Here is a 20941-nt window from a genome sequence, read left to right on the forward strand (position 1 = left end):
CATTCTGCAAGGAATTGCAATGCAGAGAGTTCTATTGACGATAAAACTAGAAAAGACCCCTTCAAGTCCAACTCATTGAAATAGCAGCCTCTTTGGTCCCATGAACTCGAAAGCACACTCTCGGCTCAAAGATCCTCGAAAATCATATGAAGACAAATATAATACAATCTCAGGAAAATCTCTCAGCATACAGAATACAGCTGATGAAAATGTGCCTCTTCGAAGTCCTCGAATATACCGGCCGCTACGGCTGCGGTCACTTCTTCATCAACAGCGTGGACCAATGCATGGCATCTCGAGTGCGAACCGATCAGAGGCCCTGCATACGCCCACCCACGAGAGCGGTAACGCCTGGCTCGGATGTATTCCGAGAGTTGGTGCGGTGGTTCTGTCCTGGAAATAACAGGGTTGCGGGGAAGTGTCCAGCTTGTTGTAAGGGGATGATGAGCGAAGGTGGGAATCAGTGGATTTAACTCGAGTTGAAGTAATCGATACCATTGAAAAGGTAGGTGCTTATCTCTAAATTCTGATTCAAACACGATCTATCTAGTAATTCATTCAAGTCGTTGTACATAGGCATCAACATCGTCACATCAATCACATCGCGCCGATACCCAAGGGTATGAACCTAGGTGAAGGTGCTGCAGGCTACCAGATACTATGCTCAATCATCGCATTCGACATCCACTCCGTATCAATACTCTCAATCGAGTCCGCGACAGCCATAATCTGCTCCGCCGTCAACCGGCTCGTGAAATCGCTCCCGCCCATCGTGATGCCGGGGTCAGAGAGGATGTCGTGGTCCAGTGCGTGTGCTTGTGTCGAGGGTGGGAAGGAGGTGGCGAGGGGAACTTCGGGGTTATTGAGGACGCCATTTGGGAATGAGACTGGCGCCGAGAGGCAGCGCGGGTGTTCTTGTGGGAAGCAGCTGAGGAGTTCGTCGAGGAGTTGGAGCTCGGATCGTCGGAATTTGGCCACCAGGTTCCCGCTGTCGATTATGTCTTCGAAGATTGCATAGGCTTTTTCAAGCCAGAAGGGGTAGGTCCAGCGGGTGTCGATTGCCGGGCCCATTAGGAGGACGACTGTTGAGACGAAGATTGATTCGAGGTCGAAGGAGAGGAAGGTTTCTAAGAAAGGTGTGTTAGGTGGGATGATGATTGTGAGGGCGTGTGTGTCTTACCGAGGAGTCCTTCTGATTGAAGGCTGTGGAGAATGCAGATGATCTGCTGGGAAGAGTCCATGCACATTTGGATCAGGTTCCTGACTGTGCGTGAGGTGTTGAGAACGTCGACGCAGTTCTCGGGCGACTCGAAGCGGATTTTCAAGAAGCAGAAGAGGAGTGGTCGGGTGGCGAGGACGATGCATTGGTGATAGAGGAGGTGAAGGTAGGCGGATATCCGGGAGACGCCGCTGATCTCTCGGTCCATGTGTAGAGGAAATGCTCTGCGGAGCTCGTCGGCCAGACTGGCTATACTTGCGAGGGCGGATTTTGTGCGGAGGAGGAAGTTTCGGTTGATGCGTCCGTCGATGGCGTATACCGCTGTAAGAGATTCAATGGTTAATTATCAAATACATCTTGTTTGGAGTAAGGAATATCTGATGCTTACTGCCATTGATTTCAGCAATGATGCGAGAGATTTTAATGTGCATTCCTATCGCGGCGGTTCGTTGTACCGAGCCCGGGAATGAGGGTAGAAGGGTGTTGATATGATCATCGTTGAGTGTCTGGGGAAGGCCCATCAAAGATGTCATCTCGCGATCGAGAATGTACACTGTCCACCAGATTTTGCGACATCTTTGGACCATGTTCTCCCCGAGGTATTCAATCGGCATCTGGGTGTGCATGCCCTCTGCCATCGCCATCCGCATCGCTTGTCCAATCTAGAAAAAAGTCAGTTTAGCGTAGCTGATCAGAGATTGAGGCTCATTATCAACCTACATAATTGTGCGCCGAAGACCTGCAATCCAAAGCCTGCAGGTAAAGCGCAATGCAACAAAGAACCTCAGTAGACTCGATCGGTTCTTCATGAAGAACACTGACACCCGGCAACATTTGAAGTGCCTTCACGAAGAAATCCGCGCCCGGGGGCCGATTCCCCTGTACCTTGTGCTTCACGAACCCCTTTCCGAAGGCAAGAACCAGGAGAAAGTGGATATACCACAGCCCGGTCGTTGCGTGGGGTTTCGGTTCAGTGTAGAATTCATGCAGTTTGGTCATGAATTCATTCTCGTCGAATAGATGATACAGCTGTCCACAGCGGAATTTCACAACATTGATCAAGTACATGGCATGGTCGAATGTCGGGACAGCGGGGACTTCTGAGCCATGGCTGCTCCGTAGCCCGTCCCAGCCGAGATCGTAGGTTGCGCCGTCGAATATCAACGCCCCCGTGGGTAGCGCTTCCTGGTAAACGTGCTCGTGAGTGAGGCTTAGTACTCGGCGAGTAAATGACCAGTTGGACGATGTTCCTAGGTAGACTATCCGCGTGTCAATCTCAAGACCTCTTTTCTCGGGACGCTTGCCGACCTACATGTTCTCCCATTGTCTGCCGACATGAAGGCTGGAGGGCCGGTCGAGAGCGGATTGGTGAGTCCCGAAGCCGGGTCTTCAATTTCGTTGTGAATTTGAGGGTCTTCATGCTCTTGAGGTGATGACCGGGAGAGCTGGGGTGAATCTTCCTTGAGATCTGCAATGCATGAGCACGCAGGTCAACACAGTCGTGATGGGCATGTACTCACTAGGAGATCGATCCTCCGCGTAATCCGGGCTCAGGGGAACCGGATCAATACGCTCGCCAGACTGCTGTAAAAGCTCTATCTTGTGATGCAATTCATCGATATACCTGCAGTGATCTGGTTCAGCCACATGTCTTCTTTTCCCGACGGGGGGCGATCCGGTCCCGGCCGCTCGGCATCATACCCTCTCGTCACCAGGATCTTCTGATCACGGTCGTCAAAAATACATGTTAACTTGCGCTTGTTGCATCCATCGCAAGGCTGGGATCCCGAGCACTTGATTTTCTGCCTGCGACATCGGGTGCAGCTAGATCGAGGTCAGAATCTCGGGCAAATCATCCTTAGAACAGATAAGAAGAACATACGCATTCAGAGAACGCTTTGTCACGCGTGAACTATTGCCTGCCATGAGGAGCTGATATTAAACAATATGAAGGCGTGTCGACAGGAGGGGGAGGATGAGATATGCCGTCGGGGTGGCCAAAAGGGCAAAATGCGGGGGAATCTCGCCCGGTGGAACCGCCTCCAAGGCGGCCCTTGGCGAGATAAGCGTGGCGAACGTCACAACTCAGCACCTATCTATAATCTTCGCAAACAATATTCACAATATTGATACTTGAGGCAATACTATCTAAGGTAGTACTAGTAGTATCTATGCTGATATCGAGGCAAATTTTTCTACCATGGCGAGCACATCAAGTACGATACTACACCAACTTCTCACTTTTCCGAGGGCAAATCTGCCCTTAGTTCCTGTCGACTCTCTAGACGCGGAGTGCTTCTTTCCGGCCATCTGGCAAATTCACCAGCTTTCACAGGACACAACTGCCGTGCAGGCCCGAGCAACACCCCATGACGGACACACGTTCATGCGGGGCTCCGGCCAGGCCTACGCCGGAGTTCGACCGAATCCACTTGAACCACTCTGGACGGGCAGCGAGGGGATGACAGCCAGCGTGGACCGCCCTTAGTGTGAGTCTACTGCTGTACACGTCCATGGAAACTGTACTCTGAAGTATGTTAGCAGCAGTGTAGTCCTTGTTTGCTGGTCGGGAAGACGCCCGGTCGGTAGCCGTTTTGGTGCAGCGAATCCGCCTTATCGGCGGCTCCACCGGGAGGCTTCCCGGTGATCTCCATGCAGATGTCTTGGTGACTATGGAAATGGAGTATACAGATCCAAGGAAGTGTCTGCGGGGATTTGGAGTCGCTAATTTCAGACATACTCTGAACTCAGATAATGAGATACTGCATGTGGATGTAGGTCACGCGATAGAATTCACTAGCTACATTACAGACCAGATCGCGTCTCGCTCTCCTCCAAGCGGGATGTCAACAGCAGGGCCGACGACACACGGTGATTATGCATTAAGCATGGAGATAGCTCAAACATGCTTTGAAGAATACAAGTGGAAAAGAGGAAACAAAGGAAAAGCTGACGAAGGAAAGACTCCAAGTGAGACAGAAGTAGTGCGGGTCGTGTGTCTGGAAAGATAGGGAAAGATCTGAGATAACAGCTAAATTGTGACAATAATAATACTGAAAAAAATGAATGACAGAGTAGATGGACGTTGATTCAGACAGTGTGCTTGACAGGGGAGAATGATAACAATGACTTGGAAAAGCGAGTGTAGAGGGTGAGACCGAGGAAATTGTAATGCAATGGGTGCTTTTGCAGGCTGAAACGCAGGATGGGAAGTCAGGATGAAGATGAGTACTGAGAGAGTCAGGTAGATTGAATGAGCGCAGATAGTGAGATATGTGTGGTAGTGATTAGGCATTCGGAATGGTGTCGAGAACCCGAGCCATCTTCTTCGCCCGTGCGGGATCTTCAACGACCATATCGCGAGATTTGAGCATCGATTGAACCGTCTCGACAACCTTATTGAAAGAAGATGCGGCTCCGCGCTCTTGCTTGAACCGGACAAGACTGAGGTTGGCTTGCTGTCCGTGCTCCAGCACAGTGAAGAACTCGGCAGTAAAAGCGACCTCGCGCAGACGAAGGACTATTTGCGGTTAGTATACATCATGTAGAACGACAGGGAAAAGGGGCAACCTACAGTTGACTTCACCGACTCGGCCATGAACCGTACTGTTGCTCTTGTCCATGCGCACATCTTCCATGCCGTAGTCGCGCCATTCACGCAGCATGCGGTACACCTCCTTGCGACCCTTGACCTTCGAAGTGTTCAGGGCAATAACCCGAGAAGCTGGCTTGATCTGGAACACCCGGGCGAACCAGTTGTGGTTGGCGAGCGAACGGCGCTTGCTCGGAGCAGGGTTGTGGAGATCATCTGCCTCGAAAGAGCTTTCAGGATCCGGGAACCCCTTACACATGAGCGAGGCGTGGGGGTTTTGTGGTTGATCATTAGAGCTGGGTCGCTCTTTTTCTGTGGTGGAACTAAGTATCGGTACAAAAGGGATACACATGCTGAACTTACCAGTCTCCGACTGAGCGAGATTCTTGCTAGACTTCTTTGGCATCAGCTTCTTCAACAGAGCCCCACCAAAACGTTCCATGGACGTCTTTCGGGTCGGGGCTGGGGGCGCCTCTTGTCTCGTCGGCGAGCCAGGACCGTCAACGGGAGTGTGAACAACAGTCCCATTACTGGGGATGATTTGACGTTGCCGGTCCTTGGGGGAAAGAGATAGTGCGACTTCGGGAGCTTGCGAGCGATGCTTGAACCACGACCATTTCTTGCTGTAGGATCCCGTCGGGCGCTCCGGTGAAGCAGGGGTCTCATCAATCGGATCCAAGCCGCAAGCATTGCGGCTCTGCCGAGAGCTTGCCGAAAAGTTACGCGCATTTTGCTGGGTGCCTTGATCCAATGTCACCTCCTCAATACCTCCAACCTTCTTACGGATCATCAACGGCTTGACTTCTTCCATGGATCGAAGGGAGCTGTGGGGAACCATTCGGATGGTAGCGCGAGGGTCACCTCGCTGGCCTGGTGGTGGGAGACGTGGCTTGTGTCGCAACTTGGGAATGTTTTCACTCGGGCCACGCACAGGGCTGGCGAACTCTTCCGTGATAGCAGGAAGAGCTTGCTCTTCGGCGGTCAGGTGCCCTTGGACAGGTGAGCTTGCTTCGTCGTACCGACCATGGCTTCGCTGATCTTCCTCGATCAACCGGTCGAGGTGGCCGATAACACCAGACAAGTAGGTTGGGACATTGTCGCTGCGACCCTTACTATGCTCGACAAGTTTGCGACGGGTCTCCGTCAGCTCCTGGATGCTGTAAGAGCGACCAGGCTCCCTTGTCGCACTTTGAGGCGTGTCCACAACGACCTTCGCGCTGGCGTGAGTTGTTCGATCCGGGCTGGCAATGGAAACAGGAGTAGCAGGTGTTTCATAACCCGTGCCGGTACTAGCGGTGCGGATTGTGGTCACAGAACTACCATTGAAAGCCTCCTCGCAGATCTGGCTAAGCTCATGTGACACCTTGCGAGTGTCCTCCCTCCAGATAATATCCGATTCACGAACCCGCCGGGCTTGACCCAAGCTGCGGACCCTAACCCCACTGGGTCTAACGACGGTTGGTTGTGCTGGAAGAGGTGGACTACTCGGCATCTGAGGAACATCAACACCGTCGGCGATCATCTGCAGACTAGCAGCACTGGGGGATCTCTTGAGATCACCTTGTGGGTTCTGGTTCTGTGCTGTCTTTCTTCTCTTAGGCTTAGTGGAGCCCTGAGATTTGTTACGAGCGTGGCGGAAGGAAACATTGCGACGATAGCTGGTCGAGTGAGTGGAAAGGCCCGGGCAGCGAGAGCTGGAATGGGGCACTTTAGTGGACTGGAACGACTTCATGGAATTGGGCTTGTGCTTTCGCTTCTGCAACACGGTGAATTCCGAGTTGTCCATATCCACACTGTCATTGTCTTCCGGTTCGTCCACCTCCGCAATGGATGGAGGCGGTTTGACAACTGGCGAAGACTCATCCTCTTCAGGGACATCGGGTGGTGTGCGGTGGACGGTTATTTGAGCATATTGGGGCTCGGCCACGGCGCCACGGTTCTTCGGCGAACGATAAGGATCATAGCTCTCGATACTTGCACAGGAATTGGGCTCTTGGATGGAGCTGATCTTGGGGTGGATGTCCTTGACGGATTGAAGATATGAGCGCCTCTTCGGATTGTTTCGCCCATTCTGGCTACGTCCCCGGCGAACTTTACCACCGGGGCGGGAGATATGGTGGTAGTCGCTCGCCGAGTATTCCAGGGGTTGACCCTGATAGTTTTCCAGCTGCTCGTCTCGGAACTTGGCGAGGGCATTGTAAAACATCCGCTCGTGTGTAGGTCTATCAATAAAGTTAGTACTGCGTTTCCCTCCACATCATGGGTCAGAGGTAACTTACTCAATGCAAAGTATCCTGTCAATCAAAGTATCAGGCTTCACGTCATGCCACAAGGTCTGGAGGTTCCGGAGGAGGTCCATGTCCACGTCCTGGCGGCTTGCAATTGGCTCTCCACAATCCTTGACAGACAACTGCGGAGGCGGTCCGATATAGTAATCGGCCATGGCATTGTGCAGTTTCTCATATTTCGTCAGCAGAGGGTGTCGCCAGATGTTCGACATTGAAATGCGGTCCTCGGGTCGCTTTTGGAGGATGCGCTGAATGAGATCTGCCGATTCCTCACTCAACTCAGGCGGAATCATATAGTCTCCCTTCTTCACCAGACGCAGGGTATTGGGTAGATCGCCGCCGTCGAATGGGAGGTATCCGGTCAGCAAAGCATACAAGATGATTCCACAGCTCCACATGTCGGCTCGGTCTCCACGGTATTTGCGCCCATATATGATCTCGGGTGCTGCATAGTGAGGACTACCGCAGGATGTGTTGAGCCAGTGACCGGCGGGCTGGAGAGCAGCCATTCCAAAATCAGCGAGCTTAACGTTATGGTGTGAGTCAAGAAGGATGTTCTCCGGCTTCAAATCACGGTGGCAGATGTTGAAACGATGGCAGTAACCCAATCCAGCGATGATCTGGCGGAACAGACGAACGGCTTCTTCCTCGGGTAGGGGACCGTTGTTGGAGACGTAATCGAACAATTCACCACCTTCGACGTATTCGAGGACCAGATACCTATTATTCAGTTAGCTGACTGTCACAAATGCTGTATGGTTGCTCTCTTGCAGTACTTACAGTTCGCCGCGATTTTCCCACACATCGTAGAGGCTGATAACATTGGGATGTTCAATCAACTTCATGATGACAACCTCCCGTTCAATTCCACATGGCATGTGACGAGCATTAGTAGTAAAGCCATTGAAGTTGATAACGTTCCGATCCATGGCTGCAATGCTCTCGCTTTGGACCATGGCAGCTGACTTCTTCGAGACAATCTTGATGGCAGCGGTCTGGCCCGTCACGGCATGCTTGGCTAGTCTAACACGACCAGTAGCGCCCTTGCCCAAAGTTCTACCAAGTTGCCAGGGACCAACATGGGTCTTACGCTTGCCCTTGTTCGAGAGGATGGATGCTGCGGAGACCACAGAGTTGCGAGCCGAGTCGGATTGGAAATCGGTGACAACGGACAATCGTTGGTTTTCCTTGTCACGCGGGGTGGGAGTCATCATGACCGACATTCGGTCCGGAGTCTTGAGCTGATTCAAGTCCTCGACGTGGACTCGAGGCGTTTCGACCTTGGGGGATCGCGCATTGTTGATTCGACCCGATGCATCAGTCAGTGGCTGGCGTCTGCGATGAGGATCGTTCAGATCCAGCATCGAGTGATCCATTTTGGCAATGTTCGGCCTCCTTGTTTTCAGAGGTGCATTAAACGATAACGTCGACGGAATGGCTTGAAATTAGGTAGGAGCTGGTGCTGGTCTTAGTTGCTGCCTGCGAGTCACGGGCATCGAATGCCTGGTCTTGGACTTACTTGAAGTGGTGAAGGGAAAAGAAAGAACGGACAAAGACTTGGATGGAAGATGGAAGAAAAGAGGGACGGTAAAGATCGGCTCCAGACGTGCCTGGACAGAGTAAAGAGTGACAGTGGATGGGTCAACACAGCATGACGAAGCGAGATGGGAGACGGACGAGGGAGCTGAGTACCCGAAGCACAGAGGTCGACGACGGCACGAGAAAAGAAAGTGGCTTGGCTCGTGTGGGCTTTTCGCTGGAGACAAAAGAGAAGAGGTGCGGTGGGAAGTTGAGACGACGGGGGTGGCATGCCTCAGCACGACTGTTGTGGCAGGCGCGGAATGCCCTCCATGGAATGCTTCTGCCAGCGCTCACGACCTCGGCGTGCCCGCTGCACCTGCACTATTTACTGCGCACTAATTCCCTCCATGCTATCTTCCATCTCTATTCATCGAGTTCGAGTTGACTTGTCTATCGCATACTTCTACGCTTCGTCCCACTACCTGCTCTTCCGTTCTAACGGCATCTTCCGGTGTATACATTATGCTTAGTCGTACTGTTTACCTGCCACACAACAACCAGTCGTTGGGACATCTGAAACAACAATTCTTAGGGCATTTGGCAGATCATCTCCCGTTCAATTTTTTTCTATGCAGTTCTACGTGAATCCAGCAACAGCGGAAATCAAGACTTGTTTGTGGTGGGGGAAGGGTCGTCCGGCGACATTCCATCCCAGCCAAGGGGCCGCACTACTATCAGTTCCAAGGGGCGCCCTCCACATTATCTTCGACATTCTTCTCCCTAGAGTCCTCACCAAATTTAAATGAGATTAGATTGTCACTGTCAGATTCCAATTATGTTTGTGGATGCTTGTTCCCTTATATTCTTCGTGGTCGGCAATCACCCGCGTGGACGGCTTGCCGCCCTGGATATCCCACTGAGGATTAGTACGTTTCGGAGGTACCAGGGAGAGTTGATTTAGCACACAAATGTTGAATTATTTTTCCTGGGGAGAGGTTGCTTCTCGTCTTTTTTCCTGAAAATAAATATTCTCTCAAGGCGATAATAGTTCGTCGGATCCGTGTCCATCACAAGGTGAAAAATTCTTGAAAACAGCGATCAGGCAGTCAGTAATCCTACTTGAAACTTAGATATTTTTTTTGGATAGTAGCTTAACAAGAGACGCTACATTATTGTAGGGTTGGATCCGCCCGGGCGCTATGAAACTAGGACTATAACTAGCATAGAAGTCAGAACGGGTAGGTTCAATAACTGGAGGGTACTCAGTATCTCGTGGGAATTTCCTTGTACAAAATGATCTAGCTTAAGATGAGTAGTATGATCTCTTCAGTTAACCCAGCATTTTTCGATGCTTTTTGATATACCGTGGCCATTTGACGAGGCTCGCCCGCTTTGGAATCTCTCAGGGAACAGAAGACAAGGCTAACAAGCCAATCTACCTAGGTACGGAACACTGTGTACTTTGTAACAAGCCATTTCTGATATTGTATGAGCAGTGCCTTGATTTTCATTTGACGCCTTCATATTTACACCTCAGTGTGTTAGGAAAAAGCGAGAAAAACGGCGGAAATGATCCCCGCGAGATCCTTCAGGCTCGGGCTTTGCCAGCAAATCCCGGAATCCCGGTCGGCTCTATCGGAAACCACAGAGAATGGGCCGAAAAGAGGACCGATCCAAAAATTCGCTGGGGTAATGGTGTACTGGTGTCTTACACTACTGTAAATGCTACACTACTTCCGTGCTCTCCAATGTATGTTTACACTGCCAATATATATATTGCCTTCGCGCACCCGCCATTTCCGAACCGCCACCATGACTTCTCACCAATCACTACACCACATGATCAACAGCATGGCAGATATCAAACCCCCCTTCACCGAAGAAACCGCTCGTCTCAAAAGTCAAAGCCGCACAGAACATGTGGAATACGCAGTGAGTCCCGATTTCCCTTGCGCCACGACTACACCGTCCGCGCCCATGTGGTCAACGTAAGGGCAGCGATCCCTTGCATCCCTCATATCAACCACAATGTGATGTTTGTCCGTGCGAGGCCTCGAGCTCACATGGGCGCATGCTTCTGATACCACGGCTCGACGTCATGATCGCGCCCTTTCTTGTTCCTGCTTGCAAGATTCTCAGAAGCCCTGCGCCGTGGTACAGAGATGACGTAGTCCCATTCAACGCTGACGATGCAAAGGGACCCTGCCAAAGTCGCGCTGGCATACACCCCGACTTGCATCTGGCGAAATCGCACTTCGTTCTTCGCGGGGACCGAGTCGATTGTCGAGTTTTTGGCGGCGAAGTGGAAGCGGGAGAGGAATTATCGGCTGCGCAAGGAACTCTTTGCGTTTCGGGATGATCGCATCGCTGTGCAGTTTTGGTATGAGTATCAGGATGCTGATGATGGGATGAAGTGGAAACGCTGCTATGGGTTGGAAGACTGGACTTTTGATCGAGAGTCTGGGAAAATGTGTAAGCGTATGATGAGTGGGAATGATTTGCTTCTTGGCCCAGATGGGAATGGCGAAGGACGTTGGTTTGTGGATGGAGTTGATGTCAATGAGGTTCCGATCGGTCAGGAGCACTGGTAAAAGCTTCAATAATGTGAGGCAACGAAATGAAAACTAAAAACCTTCATTGGCTTTTTCGATGCGATTGAAATAATAGTTTCCCACTTGAACTAGTGTAGTCTGGAAGTAGTGTACTAGTGACATCAATATATCGGGTAAGTAGTCTCATCCGTCAGACCGTCCAATCTGCACGGTGCTGGTGCTGAAGCAGAAAGCAAGCATCTCTGTTCTTTCATCAGATCCAATGCTATTGTTTTTTTGTGATTAACCTTTCATGATTCGAAAATACAATTTAATGTTTTCAGTTAGGCCCCCATATTTATGACACTGAACTGTGACTCTGCATCAGTGTGCCCCAGGACCCCCTACCCCTACTTTGATCAGGAAATTATTCATAGTGCAGAAAAACTGCTTTTTCGTGCTCAATAAGTGGGACCGTGATCCTTTTCTTGGTCTCAAAGAATGAGTCGATTACCTTCAGACAGGACATGGGCTATCATCCAATGGTTACTCGGCTGAGCAAAAGGTACGAAATGCTATAAGACCAGTCACCAAACAATACTCTCCAGTTCCTCCAGAAGAAGAGGGGAAAGGTCACCAAGCCACTCCCACAGTACCTACTCGACAGCGTGAGATCCACCAAGCGCACCCCCTTCAATCAAGGAAGCTATTTGCCCTCCACCGTCCCTGAAATCATATACAGTGTGAAAGAAAAATACAAGGAATCGGCATCTATCCCGTCGCCCTACCCGCACCCTTCACTCTTTTAACCGAAGGGGCCACATAACAGATGCAAGTGGACCTCTCTTCCCTTAAAATATTAGACTCACCGCATCTCTTCGGACTTTAATTCAAATCCCTCGAGGTATCATAGTGTATATTCTCTACGATCTCAAAACTAGCCAACATTGACTTGGCCCCTGTCCTCGAATATGAGTCTTCGACGGTCACGCAAAGCTCTATCAATGTAGATGCTCACCCTATCAGACCTGACGACACAACTCAGGACAAAATTGCATTTTTTTCTAAGTATTTTGTCAGTGCTCATTTTGTCTGAAATTAATTTATTATCCAGTTGCATCGCTATGGTCGGACGCGAGATGGCTGTTCGATGTGGAGTGGACAGTTGGTGAAAGTGCGTGGGCCGAGCCAGGCATCTACCACGACAAAGATCTATCTTTCTTTCAACTTTCTCCGTTTATTTTCTAGGATTCATTCTGCAACATGTACATACGATTCGTATGCATGGACTTTACATCGAACGCCAGGATCTCAGGGTCTTGGTGGCGCTGAGAATTACCATGATAACTTCATTCAGGCTGAGATTCGCTCTCAACAGGGATGAGACACTGCTACGATAAGTGGATACGAGGGCTATTGACCATTTTCCAGGGCTATATAGACAATATAGTGAGCATAACCGGGGATTGTGGAGATGCTTTCCGGGATATCTCGGGCTGGCTCGACCCCTTGGGAACGGGAACCGATGCGAGTGTCTGATATTGCCGGCTTGAAGGTGCTCTCGAGGATGCAGCAGCATATATTGATGCGACGACTGGGAAAATGGTCAAAGAGACGACAATTTGAGTGCTCTTTTTCTGAGAGCGTTGATACACAAGCTGTGTTTGAAGGATCCAAGGGTCTATATCACACTTTGATATGACGTTCGCGTCCACGGCGCTTAGATTCAGCGCGGCTAAGTCCAATGACTGCACCAACCCTAATCCTAGTACCCGTTATCCAATAAACAGAGGAGCAAAAGTACCTTGAGTTAATGTGGACGTCGGTCTTGAGGAGCTCTAGCAATTTCAAAACATTCAGTCTCGAAGGGACAATGAGTCTGCAAGTCGAAGAAATTGACATTCTCGTCGAAACATTTCGTCGATTCAATATGAATTACACTACAAGTCTAAGAGAAGTGGAAAGAAATGCACGATGGCACCAGTGGATTGACAGGTGCTAGTCGAAGATGAGCACAGAGAAACATGCGAGCGTGGTAATCGATAAAAAACAAAGAGTGATCAGACAGCCTTCCCATAAAGCAGACACGATGTAAAGATAGGAAATCGCAAAGACGTAAATCGCAGACATAAGAAGATAAAGCGTGGAAAACATAGAAGTTAAAAAATAGGGCGAGAAAATCACAAAGCCGACCATCTTTTGTCGCATAGAACGCGGATTTCAACGAGATTGCCTTCCGAATAATGTGAGTGTGAGTACTTCGAAAAATAAAATAGACATGGAACGCACGAGGGAGAAAAAGATATCTTATGGTGAAAGATACGGTAGAAAATGAAAAATGAAAAAATCGAAGAACAACCGAGCCGTAAACGCAGACGCAAAAATTGTCAAATAGCCGCCCGAAATTGTGACAGGTGTATGTTGGTTGCTTCCCGTGTAGGGGTTTCAGAGCACGGGAGCGGATGATGTGATGTGGGTGTTCGTTGATAGAGATGCATGGGGGGTTGATGCTGCTGTATCGGCGTCGTGTCTTGTACTTTTGCCCAGGGGAAGACATTCGGTCTCACTGGTAGTTCGATGGCGCACAGTTCCTGCAGATGCCGGAATGTGACGTCTCAACTTTCGACCAGTGGCAAGGAAAAAGAACTGGATTTGGTTTCAGAACCCACAGGGATTGCGAATTCGTCCCCATTCCATTCCTTCAGACACAGCAACTTCAAACCCAGCCGCAATTAATCAGAGTCGATGGTGAAACGAAAAGTATTGGAAAAATGAAAAAGTCGAAAAAAAGGTCGTATGTCAATAACTCTCAAGACCATCGATCTGGCGATCTCGGAATAAATTTCGTGCGGCTCGTAAAGCTTCATGGCTCCGCGTTTCATGTTGGCGTTGTCCTCGGAAACAAAGACAGAAAAAAGACCGTAACTCGTTTGTGTAGAGAGATCCACTCCTCAAACCATTGAAATGTCTCAGAATCTTTATCCAATCCTCCATTCTCGAATTCCGATTGCGATGCGCGTGGGATTCCGATCGGGTGTAAAGGGAGATTTGCATTGTTGTTGGTGATGTTCACTTTGGGCGTCGTGATCGGCCGGCCCAAACGGAAGGATATCAAATTCCAGAGAGGAGAAGAAAGAAAATCCATCGACAAAAAGTCCGATCCAACCGTTTTGCTCCGATAAGACCGTTTCCTGACTCATTTGTTTTGTTTTTCTGCCCTTGTCAAACCAGATCCCGACAAAATCTGATTTCTTCCCACACCGTGTGGCCAGCACACGGCAGGTTTCATTCCTTTGGCCCAATTGCTCGCATTCCCCGTCGCCTCCACCAGTCCCCCATCCCGACACGGTCGAGACGGTTTACTGGTTGAGGCCACGGCGGTTCAGCGCATTGAGCATGTCGCTATCGGTGCTGGACCGGCCATGGGAATCGTTGCCGTTGCCCGGGTTGAGCATGTCGCGCACATTCAAGCCGCCGCGTGCCGAGCCGCCGGGAGTGGATGATGGGGGTGGAGTCGGGCCGCCCTGCGTCATGGGTGGGTATGGCGAGCTGTGAGGGGAGGAGGAATGGCGTGCATCGTATCCATAACCCGCTTGCTGCGGCGAAGTGCGCCGATCCTGCGGTGGAGGAGGGTAGTAAGGAGGGGGGAGCGGTGTGTGTCTGGTATCCGGGACTGGGGGTGACGGGTGCGAGGTTTGTCGGATCAGGGTAGTCGAATCCTGAGCCAGAGCCCCGGCGTCCGAGGTGTCGCTGTGGAATCAAAACAATTAGACTTGCGTTTCGGGGAGGGATGCGCGAGAGGGTCCGAGAATGGGAGAATGGGCTGCCTTACCGGATCCGGCATGGAAGACGCAAGGGATTGCGGAGCGCCGTCCACGGGAGGTCGTCCATATGGCGGAGCGTACATCCCTTGAGGCGGCGGCAGGGTTGACTCGGCTTGCTGCTGGGGAGGGAGAGGCTGCCCGTGGGCACCGTAAAGGGTCAAGCCCGCGCTGCTGGCTCGGCCGCCCTGCTGATTGCGCAGGTGAGGATAGGCGACTTGCGCGGGGACAAAGGCTTGCGCTTGTGAGGAGACGGGCGTAAACATGCACTCCTGGTTAAACCGGATGCAGTTGGTGCAGCGACCATCTTGCGAGGTATCGAATCCCGAGCAACGGATCTGTAGTCGTGTCCCATTAGCCAGCTGTTTTCATTTTCCCGATAATCCTCTCCATCGCAACCCATCACATGTAGTCTGGAGTCGAGTTCGCTCCACCGAGCAGGGTCACGAACCTTTCGTCGGCGACAGTACCGGCAGGCAATGGCTGTTCGCTGGCGCGGGGCCGCTGCTTGATAATGGACGACTTGCGGCTGGCCGGGCGGAGGGCCGTATGGATCGGGCCGGTAGGCGCCCGGCGGCGGCGGAAGACGGTAGGGATCTTGCCCATGGGCGTGCGGATGGATGGCGGCCATGTTGGCAGGAGGGTATTGAGGTGGCGGCGGATAGTAGGCGCGATCTTGCTCGGGGGCAGGAGGGTAGGAGGCCGGCGGGTACTGGTCCAACGATAAGTATCCTGTCTGCATCGCAGGGGAGAGGGAAGCGATTCCCGAGGCACGTAGACATACCGGATATTGCGCAGGATGTTGGTCGTCCGACTGACCCTGACCGTTCCACTGGGGTGGATACTGTCCCTGTCGATTGGGGTCGTAGTCGGGGGGAGGGGGGAGGGCCGGACATTTGTGTGTTGAGGGGGGAGGAGGGAGAAGATGAAGGATGTGGTGAGTCAAGGGTACTTTGGAGGTACAGGGACGTGACGTCGAGTTATGAAAGGGGGCAGTCGAATCACACGGGCGACGCCAGCATAGCGCGGTCACGCAGGGGAAAGGCAGATGCAGGCAGATCCGATCTGGTCCCAAAGAGAGGGGCAAAAGCAAAGAAAATAAAAAATAAAATAATAAAAAGAAAATCAGAAATCAGAAATCAGAAATCAGAAATCCGCAAAAAGCGAATGGCAGAAAAAGGAAAATAGGAAAAATAAAAAATAGTAAAAAAAAGAGCCTCGGCGGACTATGACGTGAGCACGATGGAAGAGGATGGAGGATGGAGTATAGAAGGAAAGGAAGGGAGGGAAAAAAAAAAAGAAAAGAAAAAAGGGAAAAATCAAAAAAGGGCGGGGACGATATGGAAAGGACGAGGACAGGTCGACTAGTCCGGTAGCTAACCAGGTATACCCCAAGCGACGAGCAGCGAAAAAGAAAGGGCATGCAATTTTCTGATTGGAACGCAGACCAGGATTTTTAGACAACGGGGTGGAGCCCGGGCAGCGCGGGCTAAAGCGGCGCCAGTGACCCGTCGACGTGGATGGGGGACCCTCTTGACGCTAGGGCATCAGCTGAGCCAGGTAAGCCCCAGGTGGACCATGGCACGCTGGCCGAGAACGGCGATGGTGCTACATTGTATGTACATTCACTATTATACTACCCAAGGTATATAGGATGAGAGATCGTAGTATAGGTATATCCTAAGGGATAGGTAGTATACTGGAGTATGTCCTCACGTCCGCGGATCTGATTATGTCCTCCAGGCAATGTTCATCGGTTCCTCGTCCCCACCCTGGAGAGCGTGAGATCGGCTCCGGAGCCTGATAGATCCTGCGGAGGAACAGAGAAGTCCATCACCCAACCCCCCAATCCGCCCATCACCGGGGGCGAACTGGTTGCCGTACACCTTGTCCTCCACGTATCGTGGTTTGACATCATCCCCTTCGACTTGACTCCGGAGAGTGTGTGCCAGTGGCTATATTGAGTCCAGGTCACTGGCAGGTGACTCGGATTCGGCTGCCAGGATTCCATTTCCCATTTGCCATCCCCTCCCTCGCTCTCGCCCCCTGCACGAGATGGGCGTGGATCGACCTGAAATTGTCCGTGATTCCTGGCGCAGACCCAATGGTTCAAGGTCCATGGTTTATGTTGCAAGGTCCACGGGTCGACGGTGGGCGATCCACTCTGAGCGCGACTCGGACCGTCGTCGCACAACCGCAACCGGGCCCGCGGAACCAGGATTCTCTTCCATGGCGATGGGCTCGGGTCGGGGCGAAAATCTGGATTTGGTTGCGACCCAATCCCAGTGGGGGAGCGGGAGGGCGCAGATGCAGGCGACCAGACGTGATGGAGCTAGTCATCGTACCTGTACTGTGCAGTCGTACTGTCCACTGTACAAGTAGTCTGTAAGACTGTTAGTCTGGCACCCTAGTCAAGACGGAGGGGGCGAAGCAGGAACTCTCAGCGGAACTCGCACCGTGCAGTGCCTCTCCCGGCCAAGTACATGAAGCTACTGCATGTACTATCGAACAGCTCGCCCTCTCACGCCGCCCAGCCGGCCGTGGCGGTGTGAAGTGGCGATCAGACTTCAGCTGACGAGTGGAGTTCAGCCCTTCGCCACCTTCTCTCTCCCCAATACGAGCCACGCTGTCTGGTGACGAGAGCGGAGCCCCCGTTCCAGCATACTGACCGGAAGTGGAGGGCCCTAAGTTCCCAGTGCACTGCACTGGATCCGAAAAGCCCATCATGAGCCATGGTAACCTGCATTAGCGCTGCGTTGACCGCTGACAGGGGGCGGGTGCCTTATCCCAGAGCCACAACCACGTTGTATGGGGGGACGGCCTCCGTCACCGCCAAATCCCGGTCCACTTGCAACCTCTTCAGTCTCTGGTCAGTGGTGATGCAACTGGTTTGCAAGCAGCCAGTCCCCTCCCGATCCAGAGGGACTCCCCACAGGACGCAGGTTGTACTGTGCTGGTCCATGTTCCGTCGGCTGAGGACAGGGACGAATGATTGGATCGCGCGCGACGACGACCGGTCCTGCCATTCCCAGGTGAAACAAGGGCCTGCCACCCGAGTCATCGTCATGGGTTGAACGGAGACGAACTTTTGCGCGGTCGGGGTACTTGTCCCACGGGCCGCTCCGGCCTTCCCGCCGATCTCATGCATGTGTGCCATCTGGAAATGCGTAACCTGCGCGATGATTCGCGCCCGCCATGAACCTTTCCGCTTTTGCGCCATCCGGTCATTTTTCTTCATTTTTATAAATTTCATTTTCTTCTGATTATCTCTGGGGGGATCCATCCCCGTCACTTTGCCACGTTCGGCTCCTCAGATATCCCCTGCCACCCGTGACTGCCGCGCCTTCCGTGACTCCTTGGCTCCACTCTCTCCCGGCCTCACGCTTGGTTGAGTGTTTAGTGTACCAAACCTCACCCTCTACCACGGCTCCACCAGACCCAAATACGCTGACCACTCGATGCGGTTTGCCCGGGGGACGCGCTAGTCGATTTGGACCCAAAGGAGGGACTGAGCGTCGGCTTGGAGACCCAACCGCCGCCCGACCGCAGGCTGCGACGTTCCCTATTTTTTATTTCTGTTCGCGCCGTCCGAAATCATTCGTGTCCCTTCTTTGTGGGATTTTGATTTACTGTGTTTCTTTTTTGGGAAGGGGGGGCGAGCCGGCTTCCCCCCTCTTTTCTCTCGTTACCCACACGGGGCGCGCTCCCGGCGTCTAGCAGCAGGGATGGAGCACGTCGGGCACTAATAGGCGCATCCCGCATGGCTTGTCGGTCACGGGAACACGGTCGGCCTATGACAAGGGCTGCGCCAGCGCTCTGTGCTCGCAATCTGACGTGGCTCTGGCCTCCCCCCAAGCCGGGATGCATGCGCTGTCGATTAAGAGTATCCTGATGACTGGGAAACCAAACCCGGGTGTCGTGTGATGGGAGGTGTCGCCAGGCCGCGAACTGGCGGTGACACACTGTTGCGATTCCAACTCGGCTCGGAGCGAAAAGAGACGGGTGTGTCGTACAGGGCGGGACGATCATATTGGTTTTTTTGGCTGCTGCTTCCCGGCGCATGAGCGATCTCCCTGATTTGTCGTTCAGGGATGCTCCCGGGGTTGGCGGGTAGCAGACCATTTAGCATCTGGCCGTTGATTCGGCCAAGATGGCTTAAACCGTACACTAGTGTAGTCCCAGGATCATGATGCAGGCATATCCGCACCTGAGAGGGTTCCAGAGAAAGCGTAGGCCCATGCAGCGGGCAGTGCCAGCCTGTCGTGCAGTGATGACGGCAATGACCGAGATGACGGTGCTGCGGAAGGCGATGACCGACACTGCCTATCGAGTCGCACCGGCACGTGGGCATCACAACCACAAACCCTATCGCAGACACTTTTGGGCAGCAACGAGTCTGAACGAAAGTCTGGGGATGCAAGGGGATACATGTGTCAGTTGACTTGAGAGTTTGCTCTCGGATCACGGCACGGCAATGCGGTCGCAGTACACGGACCTGCTAGATGTATACACTAGCAGCAGAGTCGCTTCAATACGGCATCGTGTTCAGGGTATTTCCGGATTCGAGTCACGAAAGTCGAGTGTTTGTTGGAGACAAGTTAATCTGGTGCGATCAACAAATATCCTTGTCCAAGCGTGTTCCACAGTTGCCCGAAAGTCGATGTCGGCAGATACAATGTATGCTAGCAGCTAGTCCGGGCATGGCTCAGGTTGATGACGCCAGAACTCGGAAGCCAAGGGTTTACTCAAGTGACCAGACGAAAGTTTTTTCTGGTTCTGAACCCCAAGATCGGGATTTGGCTTTTCTACTTGGGTAGTCGTCCATACAAACTTCGTCATGATATATATCCTGGTTCGGCAGGCCATTATTTGCGGGAGATATAGAATATTTTGGAACAACCACCCATGCACGTCATCGCAAGACTGTATGTGTTTTTGATATAAGACATCACATCAGACCAAAGCCCTACGAAAGTATGAATGACCCTAGATAACCCAATCTAAGGCTTCAACCACGCGAGTTATCCACTGCCCTACACTACAAACCTTCCGGGCAGGCCGTGCCCTACCCTAACCTCCTTAGCCCGGAGTATACGGTACAGCACCATGACCTTAATTTGGACAGGAAAATAAATCCGCGAAGACTCCGTCCTCCCGCTGCCAAACCCAAAATAAAGAAAAAAAAAGAAAAGAACCTCGGAACTCACCCGACGGCAAGCATAAAGCGACCAGTCCCAAAAACCCCCTCATGTCATCCAAAGTGATCGAGACTAAAACGAGAACGAGACTGACCTAAGTAGAAACTACAGCCATCCAACCCATGGAATCGGAACTGACCCTCGAAACTCCTTTCCAGAGCAGGAAGGTGGTTGAAAATTGGGAAAAGTATTATTTTGTTCGAGTTCCATATTTTCGCGATTCCCATTTCCAGCCCTCCCACTGGCTTTCCACACTTCGCCCTGCCCACAATGGTGCCCTTCCACTCCCCCGTCCCAGGCTTTGCGAGACGGCGGAGGGCCCTCCCGACCCAACCACGCGCCGCCGGAACCACACATCCACTCCCACATGCGATGGGCCCAAGGTTTGTCCTAGCGGGCTTGCCCGACAACGGGCCGAACGCGGCGCGGGCGCAAGCGGGCGCTTGCGAGTGCAGAAGTGTGGACTGCCTGGCCCGTGTGGGCTAGGCATTACTAGAGAGCTTCAATTCTAGAATTCGTTTGGTTGTGAATGGTGGTACACTACTGCTGGAACCCGATCCTCCACGGTCCACACCGTGACTACTTTGGCCTGTTCGAGAAGGTGGATATGTCGGGCTTTAATTATTTTGGTGATGGGGGCATTTTGTTCGCCGGTGTTTTTTTTTTTTTTTGAGGGGGGGGTCTATTGAGGACCGCGATCATGAAGGGTCCGGTGAATTTGGGAGCTGGGTGTGGGCTGATTTAGAAGATTGGGGCTGGTTTGACATCGTC

General features: G+C 52.1%; 5 protein-coding genes across 5 annotated transcripts; 1 reads left to right on the forward strand and 4 right to left on the reverse strand.

Annotated features, from left to right (window-relative positions):
• Positions 1-648: 648 nt before the first annotated feature.
• N7532_002809 (uncharacterized protein) lies at positions 649-3145 on the reverse strand (the record flags this gene model as incomplete). Its single annotated transcript, XM_056615303.1, has 8 exons — positions 649-1127; positions 1181-1540; positions 1608-1881; positions 1940-2478; positions 2532-2687; positions 2740-2843; positions 2921-3043; positions 3102-3145. The coding sequence occupies 8 exons, from the start codon at positions 3143-3145 to the stop codon at positions 649-651; spliced, it is 2079 nt and encodes a 692-aa protein (XP_056478275.1).
• Positions 3146-4506: 1361 nt separating this feature from the next.
• Positions 4507-8475, reverse strand: N7532_002810 (serine/threonine-protein kinase; the record flags this gene model as incomplete). Its single annotated transcript, XM_056615304.1, has 5 exons — positions 4507-4739; positions 4794-5123; positions 5175-7033; positions 7091-7819; positions 7880-8475. The coding sequence occupies 5 exons, from the start codon at positions 8473-8475 to the stop codon at positions 4507-4509; spliced, it is 3747 nt and encodes a 1248-aa protein (XP_056478276.1).
• A 1984-nt stretch (positions 8476-10459) lies between these two features.
• Positions 10460-11211, forward strand: N7532_002811 (uncharacterized protein; the record flags this gene model as incomplete). Its single annotated transcript, XM_056615305.1, has 2 exons — positions 10460-10608; positions 10818-11211. 2 exons carry the CDS (start codon positions 10460-10462, stop codon positions 11209-11211), a joined length of 543 nt encoding a protein of 180 aa, XP_056478277.1.
• A 3299-nt stretch (positions 11212-14510) lies between these two features.
• On the reverse strand, positions 14511-15921 carry N7532_002812 (Zn(II)2Cys6 transcription factor domain-containing protein; the record flags this gene model as incomplete). Its single annotated transcript, XM_056615306.1, has 3 exons — positions 14511-14901; positions 15057-15310; positions 15424-15921. Coding segments are annotated over 3 exons (1143 nt in total), but the record flags the coding sequence as incomplete, so codon positions are not given.
• A 1833-nt stretch (positions 15922-17754) lies between these two features.
• Positions 17755-18225, reverse strand: N7532_002813 (uncharacterized protein; the record flags this gene model as incomplete). The annotated part of the gene is made up of 1 exon (XM_056615307.1): positions 17755-18225. The coding sequence occupies one exon, from the start codon at positions 18223-18225 to the stop codon at positions 17755-17757; it is 471 nt and encodes a 156-aa protein (XP_056478279.1).
• Between the last annotated feature and the right edge of the window lie 2716 nt (positions 18226-20941).

This window comes from Penicillium argentinense, assembly GCF_028826775.1.
Source record: "Penicillium argentinense strain IBT 30761 chromosome Unknown utg000003l_segment0_segment0, whole genome shotgun sequence".
Classification (NCBI taxonomy): domain Eukaryota; kingdom Fungi; phylum Ascomycota; class Eurotiomycetes; order Eurotiales; family Aspergillaceae; genus Penicillium; species Penicillium argentinense.